Source organism: Ailuropoda melanoleuca, chromosome 5 (genome assembly GCF_002007445.2).
Source record: "Ailuropoda melanoleuca isolate Jingjing chromosome 5, ASM200744v2, whole genome shotgun sequence".
NCBI lineage: Eukaryota > Metazoa > Chordata > Mammalia > Carnivora > Ursidae > Ailuropoda > Ailuropoda melanoleuca.
Genome location: NC_048222.1, coordinates 62,930,443 through 62,942,676, shown reverse-complemented (window position 1 = coordinate 62,942,676; position 12,234 = coordinate 62,930,443). Strand labels below are relative to the sequence as shown.

The window sequence follows — 12,234 nt, the reverse complement described above, 5'->3', positions numbered from 1 at the left end:
TGTACCAGAAAGATAGGACAGCATCTTAAATGTGTCATAACATGTAACAGGTGCCCATGTAGGACCATGGCCCTCAGGACAGAAGGGTGAGGGTCAAGGGGCTGGGGGGTACATTACAAACCTGCTTCTGGGCATGTAGAATATGAGGTACATGAAGGAGCCCCAGAGGTGCTGTCTACGGGTGCCTGGAAAGAGGCCACACACCTCCCGCCCCCCGCCCGAGTCCGAGCTCTGGGGAGAGCTGGCCTGGGTGTTGGGTTTGAGAGCTGGAGCAGAGGTGGTGGCCAGAGCCACAGGGATGGTTGAGACCACCAAGGAAAAGTGAGCAGAGAAATCCCCACCAACGAGGACCAGGAGGGGGAGTGGACAGTGACAGAAAAAGGCTATGGGAGGGAAGGGCCAGGAAGAGGTGACACCTGAGTTGGGCCCTGAAGACAGGGAGGATGTGAGGGAGGCTGTGGCCATCTAGGAGAGTGGACAGCGTGGATGGCGGTGTGGAGGTAACACACTGTGGGCCGTATTTGGGGTGCCATGTATATGGCTGTGACACATTTCCAAAGATAGGGAAGGCAGACTGTTGTGGAGGCCAGGAGCCAATGGACGATTAGAATGAACCTCTGCTAACCTCCTGTGGAGCTAATGGAAGTTCTGGGAGACCAGAGGCCACAACAGTGCCAGGACCTCCCTGCTTTGGAAGTTGGCTGGTGGTGCATGGCTGGGGATGGGGTGGGGCGACTGACTTGGGCAAGGTCTCTGGCACTGAGTTGGGCCTCTGAGTGGCCATTCTGAGTCTGTGCAGGGAGCGAGTGGGGTGGGTGGGGCCTGGGTAGAAAGACCTGAGTTCTGGTGATTAACCAGAAGACCTAAGTTTCAGCAGGGCTGGTGCCCGGGAGCACCAGGAAATGAAAATGGAGGCTGATGCAAATGGCTGATCTGATGTAAATGGCTAATCTGCATGGACATCTGTGCCCAGTGAACAGGGAGAGGAAAATTCCTGTAACCTCCCCATGGAGAGTTTGAACCCCAGGATCTCTATAGATGGCACTGAAGTCCTTTGTGCACAAGACCAGCTGCATGGGACCAGGCTGGACGGCAGAAGCTCCCTCTGGGAGAGGGACCCCCGGTACACGAAGGGGAAGGTCCAGAAACCCTGATCAGCTGGTGGTCGCAGGCCCGGGACTGTCCCCTGAGGGGTGGTGAACCCTGCCTGCTCGGCTCTATCACCCCCTTCCTCACCATTTCCACTCTTCTGCTGATTTCCAACTTTAGGACGTGAAGAAATGTTCATTACAAAAGTTCTCTTTGTACACCAGAATTCTATAGAGTCATTTAGAAGTCAAGAAAATAAAACGGGAGTGGAAGAAAAACAGAACAGTGATGACAGCAAGAAAATGACTAGGCAGCTACGGAAGCGCCTCTATGAAAGAAAACAGACTTCTATAATCTTGTGGAAGAACGGCGATTGAATAAAGGGGGTAAACAGAGACATCCTCTATCTCAGCTGAGGGCCTCTGCATACGGACACACTGGGCGCAGCCCGGAACATTCTGCTAAGATCTGAAACCTAAAATAAGTGCGTAACGTAAACACTGACAGGCTCAGACCAGACAATGCGGACGTTCCCATCTACATGGAGCTCATCCGACAGAAGCACACACTGTGCTGCCCGGCTGCCGCTGCAGGTGCAAACGGGGAGGGACGTGCTGAGACCTCTCTGTCACTAGGACACTTATTTACCTATTTTTCAAAATAAAACAATTTAAATTATTTAAATGATTCTTTGAGAAATAGAGACGTCACATTTGGAAATCCTTTATTTAGAGTGTCGGACTTCAACTGCATTCCCGCGGATATGATGAGTAAGTGGTAAGACTAGTAATTTGGACAGTGAATGCCTGGCTTGGTTTGGTGGGGCTGGGGGAGGGCACTGTATCACACCGAAGGACTTGGAGGGTCTGCCATACTTAATCGGGAGAACCAGCAGCCACTAGCTGTCCTTACGTCATTTCCAGGTCCTCCTGGAACTTCTGGACTGGGCCTGTGGCTCCCTCTCCCTTCCATGCTCAGGCCTGCCTCGCGCTGGAGCCAGCCCCAACTGAAGCAGGAATTCCCAAGCTGCTTAGTCTCCTATCTTCAGAGCCCCGGCCTGGGGCAGCTGCCAGACCTTGCAGGGCTCCCCAAGACTGCCTCACTACCTAGTAATGTGGACTCTTTGAGTTGCCAGGCTTGTGCTCAGGGAAGGCTGACTCCCCACACAGGCCCCGGACACACTAGGATTGGCTCTGGGTTTCTGAACACTGCCTGGTGTCCAGGGGCCTGCTTTACCTGGCCTGCTTGCAGGTAATTGCACCTGCCACAGCTCTCTACCTGTGGCCTGGCACCTGCTCCCTCATCTCAGCCCTCATGGTGTTCTTTGGCTGAAGGCCAAGACTGCTGGATGGTGGGCTGCCCTTGGACACCAGGCCTCTGGTGCCCTGACAGAAGCTGGGCCTCAATTCCTTCCTCCCTTCCTCTTGCCTGGCACTATCTGGGTCTGACACTCAGGTATCCTGCTCATGCTGCAGGCTACAATCAGCCTCAACCTCCACTTCCAGAAAGTTCCACCAGCTTGTTTTGTGGGAGTCACCTGTTGTGCTGCCCCTGCATGGCTACCCCCTCCTGACCTTCCATGGGCATCCTGGCAATAACCTAGGGTCAGATACGATGTATGGGCCCTGCCTTTAAGAAGCTTATCAAGTTACAAGGTAAATTATAATCCTTAGAATCATGGAACTTTACATCTGGAAGGGACCCCCTGTATCTAATTGAACCCCCAGTTCCAGGAAATTCATATGACTTACTCAAGGTCACACCGCCAGTCAGGAAGTGCAGAGCTGTCACTAGCACTCAACTGCCTCATTCCTGTCCTTACAGAGTTAATTGCTTTCTGTGGGTAGGCATTAAAAAAATCTTACTAAAATTGTTGAAAATCTGGAACTGAAAATGAACTGGGTCCTATAGAAAAACAGTGTGGAAAACTGTGACTTGATGGGTTTTGATTGTCCCTAAGTCCCAGGGACATTGTGGGAAAGTCATTTAGAGTCTCCTTCCCCATACACAAAAAATGCATATATTATGGCACAAGCCACTATGAACACCACGTAGGATGTGGGTAAAGATGGCAATCTTCTGGCAGGATGGCACCTTGTAATTTTCTAAAGACTCTTGGTAAACAGAGGGGACAGCCTGGAGGCACATGCCTGCCCTTCTGTGTCAAAGAACTTTTTCCCGATAAACACAGGACTAAGGGCCAGACCAGGCAATGGTCCCCGGGAAAGGAGGTGGACACAGTCTAAGAAAGGCCTTTTGTTCTTTATAATGAGAGAAAACTAATCGAGAAGAAGGGAGATAGGAAAGACAAGAGGGAAGAGAAAGGGGAGAAGGGGGAGGCCTGATGAGACCCGGCTCTGGAAGGCCGGGGTCAGGCCCTGCCACCACTGCCCCTTGCTGGGCAACGCTAGGCGACTCGAGTTCCCCACCTCAGCCTACTCACGCGCTAACTGGAAATGACAACTCTTACCTCACAGGGTTGTTAGTATGAGAATCAAAAGAGATCACGGATTTGGACGTACTAGTAAAAATGTTACTTGTTATTGCCTAATGGCCAAAGACCCCCAGTCAGAGGGTTAGTAATGCCAGAGAAGGCTTGTGGTTGGTTAGTTCTTACTGAATGCATTTGAATAGTAATATGATGAATCCAGGCCCAAGCGCTTCATTCGCAAGTATGACGTTGAATCCTGGGGCCTTTCGAATATTCTTACCTCGTTCAATTCACCCTTTCTCTCGTAAAAAACTGGGAAAGCCCCAGCTCATCCCGTGCTGATGATTCGAGCTAGGTCAAATGCATCACAATGTCAGTTTGTCTCTGGGCTAATAACACGATGGGCAGAAAGAGACGTCCTTCCCTTTATCCGGTTCACTACATATTCTGCTCCAATCTCATTACCCGTGACCAGTGACAAGTGTTCATACATATCCAAGGCGAAGAAGCATGTACTCAGAGTGATACTGGATGTATGTACCCTGGGCGTGGAGGGCAGCCCCAGGCAGTGAGTGCTGGAAGCTTCCAGGGCTCATGGTCAGTAGGAGTGGAAATCCTCATGGAACTTGGATATTGGGGAGCAGTTTGGGGGGATTCGGGCTGGGGGAACATGGTTCTACGCTATGCCATCTCATCTGCACGTGAACACAACCTGTTGGAGACCTGCATCTGTGGAGGCCCAGCTAGAAACTTGTACCGAGCAGTTAACATCAGGGGATCAGCGCATTTTAAAAGTGGGTTTATGATGATATATATAAAAAAATCAGTTAATGAAGTAGAGACCCAAAAGGTGGAACTGTGGGGTAGTAAGCCTGTGAGATTATCAGAGGCAGAGAAGAGCAGCTCACTGGTTCCCCCTCAAGCAGGGGTTTGTTCTGTTGAAATCAAAGCTGGCACCCACAGCATGTGATTCCGAACAGCTCTGGGGGACTCACGGGGGCCCACCCACTCCTGTGAGGGCAGCCTTCAAAGAGACAGGCTTCCCTACATGGGTGCGAATACTGACACACGTATCCACAGTGGACTGAGCTATTTTTAAAGGCCCCTCGGCGGGCTAAGCAATAGCGGGGCGTCATCAGCCTCTGTAGAAGGATCCTCACACCTCAGCCTGGGTCCATTCAGTGAATTTCAAAACATCTAACTTCTCCACGGAAGGAATTGGCGGTGCAGACAGACCGGAAAGCAAGGCTCTGCGCGTTACACGTGACTGGTGGAGAACACGCTTTGAAGACAAAACCGAATGCCACAGACCGAGCGGGACGCTGGAAATCACTGACCTCTCCTTTTCTTTCTCATTTTTAGCTGTTCCTTCCTCAAATGTTGACTCATTTCTTGTTGAGTGAAGAGCGCTGAAGGGGTGGGAAACTTTCCTGCCCTTGGGCAATGTTTAGAGAGGGTGGAGTCCTCACTCTTTATTTTTGTTCACTTATTCCATTAAGTACTCTTATTTTGGGGTTGGTTTGTAAGAGCCTAATTTCTTCAATTAGGCTATTTTAATGAGCTGAATAAAACTAAATTACATTTTCAAAACACTTTTTTGAGCTTTCCCAGAATTGCCTAAAGAATCATGAAATGAACCTTGATTAGCTCCTTAGATTGTAAACAGTCTTCAAAAAGGACACCTACTGATATCATTAGGATGTGATCTTTGAGGTTAACCAAAAAACCACTCTAAAGTTTTCTTGTTCCTTGAAATAGAGAGTTGTGAAAAATACATATAAAAATAGAAAAAGCAGGGAAATCATTAAATTTCAAGAGATCTTTGGTAAGAGTGCCATTTTTCAATTATTAAAGTGTCATTTTTATGGTACCTGGAGCTTGATCACTGCAGAACCCGGCAGGATATTAGCGACACCACACACTTGCTTTACTTCTGGATGGGACGTGAATTCTGCCTAATTAAGGTGTTCTGTTAAATAGACACACTCCACGCCCCAACTCGATCTGACACCTCTTAGGTGACATCTAAAAACTTACCCTTTGCATGTTTTCAAAATGTCAGCCTGATAAATCTCTAAACTTTGCAGCGTTCCTATGGATAAACAATTTCATAGAATACCCAGAATGACAGATGAACGCAAAAAGCAAGAGTGAGAAGGTATAGATGCTGTCCATTCTGCATTTCAGGTGAGTGCTCTCCAGACCAAGGAGTCAAACTAATGAAGGTTTGAATTTATATTTTGCAACTCATAGGCTGTGAGGCCTTGGGCAAGTGGCTTCACCTCTCTGAGCTTCAGTTCCCTTGCATGAGAAACGAAGATAATGCCCAACTTTGTGCAGTTATGGACCGGATCAGATGAAATACACATCATAGAGCTTCTGGAACACTACAGACCCTCAGTAAGGGTTGGCTTGCAAAAGCAAAACTGGATCAAGAGAAATAAAGATCAATATGCCAAAATCTAAGAGCATCTTCATGCAATATAAACATGGCAAAGAGAAAAACTCGGGTGACTCTTTGTCCATTTAAGCAACAAGTTCACAAATGGCCGTAATGTCGCAGCTGGTGTGAAGCACATGACACCGGTTAGCAGCTAAGGCCGCTGTACTGAGTTCTGCTCCTTCTCCACCCAAGCCTCTGTTTCCTGTCCCCCTGCGCAGGACGGTACTGCCCTGGGAGTGCCCTGGCACTGAGAAGCCCAGGCTGAAAACATCCATACTTTAACATGTTCCTTTATGAAAAGGAACAAGCCAGATACTATTCTTGGGAAGGAAAAAAAAAAAGACAAGCTTTTTTCCTAGAAGTAAGCTCAGCAAGTTGCCCGCCCCCTGCATTGACACAAGGGCTTTCATTATTCCTACTGCCAGGACAGAGCAGCATTCTGTGGCCGTGCTGGTCCATCCGTTCCGGGGCCTGACGCTCAAGGAGGGCAGAGAAGTCCCAAAGCGCTTGGCACTCCCAGTGAACTCTCTGCTCTTCATTTATTTCCATGACCAAATAGAGCTGCGCCTTGAGTCACTAGGCTTCAGCAGTGACTGGTGAAGTAGAAACGTCCATGGGCATTTATAAATAGTTCAAAACAATCTTGAAATCTACAAAGGCTAGCACAGGATTCACCATCTTGCTTATAGAATAACACGGGGTGTCGTGGACCCTGAAGTGTAAGTGCAGGAGTATCAGCTGAAGAGGAGAAATACCACACGCCAAGGGGCTATGAAAGGGGCAAAGGCAGACTTCCTGCCACCAAGCGTTAGGCCCAGGACTAGCGCACGAGAGAAGTCACTTCAGGAAAGCTGCAAATAAGTGGATCTACAAACTGGTTAGCATGACCACCTCGTAGAAAGGTAATAAAAATGGCTGTAGCTCCAGAGAGGAACCAGCCTGGACCAGGAAGATAGGACAAAGAACCGTACGTCACAGGGGCGCAGTGACTGCGGATGAACTGAGTGAGACAGGAGTATGTGTGAGCACGCACCGGGACGGAAGGTGAGCAGAGGCCAAGAGAGCAGATGGAGGTCCTATCTGTGGGGCCAGAGACAGATGCCGCCAGGTGTCTCTTTGTTTTTAAGATTTTATTTATTTATTTGTTAGAGAGAAAGAGAGAGAGAGTGCACACACAAGCAGGGGGAGCAGAAGGCAGAGGGAGAAGCAGGCTCCCTGCTGAGCAAGGAGCCTGATGCAGCGCTCGATCCCAGCATGACCTGAGCCAAAGGCAGACGCTTAACTGACTGAGCCACTCAGGTGCCCTTGTCTCTCTGGATACAGGAGAGACGCTGCTGCGTGAACACACTGGCACAAAGATGGAGGCTGCTGGGCAGGGATAGGGAGGTGTGAGAAGGCCAATGGCCTGTCCAGCAGACAGCCTCAGTGAAGCCCTCCCTGCCTCCCCTGGCCAGGCCCCCTGCTCAGAGCATGGGTCCACACCGCATTCAGCCCATAGCTCATCATTCCGTAATGGGGGGTTTGGAGCCTCCTTCTTCACCAGCGAGGCTCCCAGGCCTGGCCTTGGTGCTGAGCGAGTGGGGCTGCAATGAGGCAAAGTGGTGGTGGGTTCCAGAAGGCTGGCCTGCTGGACTCCAAGGCCAGACCAGAAGTCACTCGCTGTGCAAGAGGATAAGGGAGGGGACATGGCTTCTTCGCCACCAGAAGATGAAGGGAAAATACGCTGCCCTCCCAGGGTGCCAGTGGATTTGGCAAGGCAGGCCCGCGGAAGGGTTTCAGCTGACACGACAAGGCACGGGGCTAGGCTGAGAGCCGGAGTGCTGTCTTTTCGTCCAATTTTGTTACTTGTGGGTTAGGTGACCCTGGAGGGATCGCTTATTCTGCCTCATCCTCCTAAAATTAGGGAGTGGATAGACTGGCGGCTTCCAAGCGTGACCGATGATCAGAATCACCTGGGGAGCTTTACACACACACACACACACGCACGCACACACGCACTCACATCTACACACACAGACAGGCACACACATGAATCAGCAACTCCAGGGCACGGCCCAGGAATTTACATTGGCTAAAGCTCCTGGGTGCTTCTGATGATCGCTGACATTAGACAAACTCTGGGGGCACTTCCAGCATTAGAGGAATAGAGGATTTTATGAAAGGTGCACACAGCCCTTAAAGAACCATTTTTTTCCTACAGTTTTTCTTAGAGGAGTCATGCGCTTCTCCCTCTTCAGAGATGTGGCAGAACTAATGACAGTACTTGAGGATGGCAAGCAGATGACCACTCACCCTGTCAGGTACGCACCCCTGGGGCTGCCATAAGGCTCAGCTACGAGGTGGGGGAGCCCAGAGCCACAGCGGGCTTGCTTGCAGGCACCCACCAGCGTGCGGACGCGCCGTGTCCCCAAAGCAGCGCGCTCGGTGTGTCAGGCTGAACCAGCCTTCCTCCTAGCGCGACTCTGGCTCCAGGCAGTGACATCGGACATTGGGTTCTGTGCCTTAGGCTCAGGGTGACTAGTGGTGGCATCTCAGCACCCTACTGGTCCCACCAATGCCACCTCTCTGGCTCAGCTGGTTACGTTCCCCTTGTCCTAAGATAATAGCAGCTTCCGGGTGGTGAGTGCATCAATCCCTCCCTGTGTGCCCTGCAAGCAAGGTCACACTGAGTCCTCACAAGCATCCTATGACGTGCTCTTACTAGCTCCATTTTACCGACTGGAAAACAGGTTTGGAAAGGTTGAATCATCTGCCTAAGATCACAGAGAAGGAGCCAGAATCAGGCATACTGGTCTTGAGGCTCTCTTCTTAACCTTTTCCATGTTCCATTACCTAGGGCGCCTGGAATGGAGCCTCCCCCACCCCCACCTTCCCTCAGGAGAGCGCGGGAAGGGTCCCCTGTTGCCCAGGGTGCCTCCTTGGCTCACCTTGGCCAGCCTCGCTCGCTTGATGAGGTCGTTGAGTTTGCGCACGGCCGCCTTCTGGGGAAGGCTCTGGATGTCTCTGAAGAGGTCCTGGGCCTCGGCCTCGAAGAGGCGGCGGTTGTCAGTGTTCTGTAGGGGCTGTGCCCAGAAGGAGCCGATGTAGACGCGGAGCACCTCGGGCGTGTTGATGACCTTGCCCAGGGACCACATGAGGGCCCCGTAGACGCGCATCAGCTGCTGAGTGTCCACTTGGTCAGCCTTATTCAGCACCACGCGGATCTTGTCATCCTGGCCCCGGAAGGCCTTGATGGCCTCCGAGAACTCGTCTGAGATGTCCAGTTTGTGAGCATCGAAGAGCAAGATGATCCTGTCAACACGCTCCGCGAACCACTGCAGGACCTGGCAGAAGTCATAGCCTAGGTGGAGAGAAGGGCACGTCAGTGGGGCTGACTGCTCAGGGCTGGGGACGCGCTAGGGCGCTGGCGGCTGCCGGGGACAGAGCGCCACCTCCAAGTTTGCAGTGGAGGCTTCGTGGCCTGAAAATCACTTCAGATGAGCCCCCCGGGGCTGGATGCATTTGGGAGTTAATGCTGAGGATGCCAGGAGTCCTTCCCTGGGAAGAAACAGGGCCTGAAAAGGTGCTCATGGTCATTCTGACTGGGTGTCACTTACTTCCCGATCCGTGATTTCATTTAGTCCCCGCTAGTCTCTTACTTCACCTGGTACAGTCCTTGGGATTGATGGCAGATTTGATCGATGGCTATGTGAAACCATAAGCCCGGGTCAAAAGCTCTCCCTTCTGCCAAAGCCTTGCTTTTCTGAAAGTAGCGGAGGTGGAGAAGGAAGAAAACCCAGGGGTTGCTCAGGGGTCCCATGGGGTCACCCAGTAAGCACAATGAAAGAGGAATTGTCTTCTCTTATCCTCAGTTTTTAAATGCCAAGGAGGCCAAATGTTGGCCTGCCCCAAAACTGAGACCAATATGTATCATTTGAACTATTTATATCTTAAGTAAGTTGTAAATATTTTCAAAAAATCATGTCTCACCCATTGTGTGAAACGGTCTTTTGCCAATTTCTTTTTAAAAATGGCCAGGCCCACAACAAATTGTTTAGTTTGCTTTGGCCGCGTGCCAATACATTCAACTCATGAAGCTCCCTAAACACTCCTCGTCGGCCATGGTCAAGGCCTGTTTCGGGCCTCCCCTTGGGGATGCAGAGGCCCGTGAAAAGCAAACAAGAGAGGACCAGTCCCACAAGGTTTATTTTTAATCTCGGTCTGATTAGATCTGGGCTCAGTCTCGGCGCAGCCCAATTAGAGCCGAGATGACTCGGCTACCTTTCCTGACTTCTACTTTAGTCCTATCACCACTTTTTTTAGATTTTGAGAACTTCCAAACACACATAAAGGTCTAGAAAATAATATGATGGATGCTGGTATACCCATCATATAACTTTAATAAATTTCGACCCTTGGCCTTATTTGCCTCAGATGCTTTAAAGAACTTAAGTGTACTTTATTTATATAACAAAATCCCATACAGCAGTGAGGATGAATTAGATTTTCACTTGTCAACACAGGCAAATCTCCAAAAGACTGGTGAGCGCAAAGTCAGTTTCCAAAAGGATATGCCCAGCATGATAACATTCACAGAAAATGTTAAAAAAAACAAAGCAATACTCAAGAGCCAATAGATACATAGAACAGCACAAATACAAAAATATTCACACTAATTTTGGAATACTGATTAACTCTGAGGGTTCTAAGGTAGACAAGAAAGCATCTAGAGAACGACCTATTTTCAAAAATAAAGGGGGTCGACGGACTAAATTTTCCATAAATTTGAAGAACAGGCGTAAGGGAAGTAGTTGAAGAACAAGAGGATTTAGACACGATTTTAAGACAGAAACGAAACAGTGCAAAATGCTAACGCTCCCTGCGGACTCCTCCCCGAGCACATTCCCCAGAGGAAAGCACGGGCCCTGAACGTGCTGTTTACTGTCATTACACGTTTGTGTGTTTCCCGTGCATACTTTTCACTTCTCTATTCTGTCTCACGGTGGCACTCCCTGATTCCTTGGGGACAAGGAGGGCAAAGGTAGTTGTCAGAACGTGGGCCAGAGTTTATTTTCATCACGATCAGCAGTCAGGAGAGAACAGAAGAAAATCAAAGACCTGCTGCACAGGGTCGCGCGGCAGTATGTCAAGATTCAGAGTCTAGATTTCACTCTGAGTTCTGTCCCGGCAGGACCAGAACAAGCTGCCTCGCCCAAGGTGCTTCTGTTCTTCCAGACTGATTTGGGTCAGTCAGATAGCCCCAGACCCTGGGTAGGAGATCCTCAGCAGATGAATGAGGCCGCAGTGCCCTGGGAGGCAGGAAGATGTTTTAGAACTGACACCAGAAGGGCCTGCGTGTGGACGCTGGAGTGGACACGAGTTGACTTTGCTGAACACCCTTCCTATTGGGCGAGGGGTCCCATGTGGGCCCTAGACACTGAAGGTGTAGCAGACAGTCCCTTACCCCACTCATTGCCAGGTTGGGGTACAGACAGGTGACCTAGAACCAGAGAATCATCTCCTTCTACCAGACGGGGGTGTTGAATCTTGGGAGAATGATGCAAAGTCACAGCGAAAATGAGAATTAATTCCTTCCTTCCTTCCTTCCTTTCTTCCTTCCTTCCTTCCTTCCTTCCTTCCTTCCTTCCTTCCTTCCTTCCTCCCTCCCTCCCTCCCTTAAGATTTTATTTATTTATTAGAGAGAGAGAGAGAACTATCGGGGGGAGGAGGAGAGGGAGAGGGAGAAGCAGACTCCCTCCTGAGTAGGGAGCCAGACAAGAGGCTCCATTCCAGGACTCCGGGATCATGACCTGAGCAGAAGGCAGATGCTTAACCGACTGAGCCACCCAGGTGCCCCGAAAATGAGAATTTCCTCATGGCAGGGTGCTGAATTGAGAGTCCAGTGGTGGTGGCTTCCTAACCTAGTTTTTGAGACTAGCTTTCCAACCTATCCATTAATTCTGTGAACAACTTGATTTTCTGAAAATTTCCTTCTCTACTTATATCAGAATCAGCTTCTTTGGTTTGCTACCAAGAATCATGATTGGTGAATAGTTTTCCCCACATCAGAAATTCTCTTAGAATCAGTGCCAGAAGACACTTGGCATCCCCATCACTGTCACTGCCCGCACATGTGCAAATTCAGCCACGGAGACACAAATCTCTTCCTCCAAGGACCACCCGGGTTGAGTGGTAGGCCTTGACACTACTCATATTTAAACTTTCACTTAAATTTGGGTCACTAATAGTTATTTTAAATGTTTTTTTTTTAAAGATGTCACTCCAGTGCTTC

At 49.9% G+C, this 12,234-nt stretch overlaps 1 protein-coding gene across 1 annotated transcript in view; it reads right to left on the bottom strand.

The window, feature by feature from the left end:
- The window catches only part of EHD4 (EH domain containing 4), a 79,926-nt gene that overhangs the window by 11,215 nt on the left and 56,477 nt on the right, over positions 1-12,234 (bottom strand). Inside the window, exon 4 of the mRNA XM_002913202.4 lies at positions 8,891-9,303. Within this exon, the coding sequence (XP_002913248.1) occupies positions 8,891-9,303 (413 nt within the window). The remainder of the gene's footprint in view (positions 1-8,890; positions 9,304-12,234) is intronic.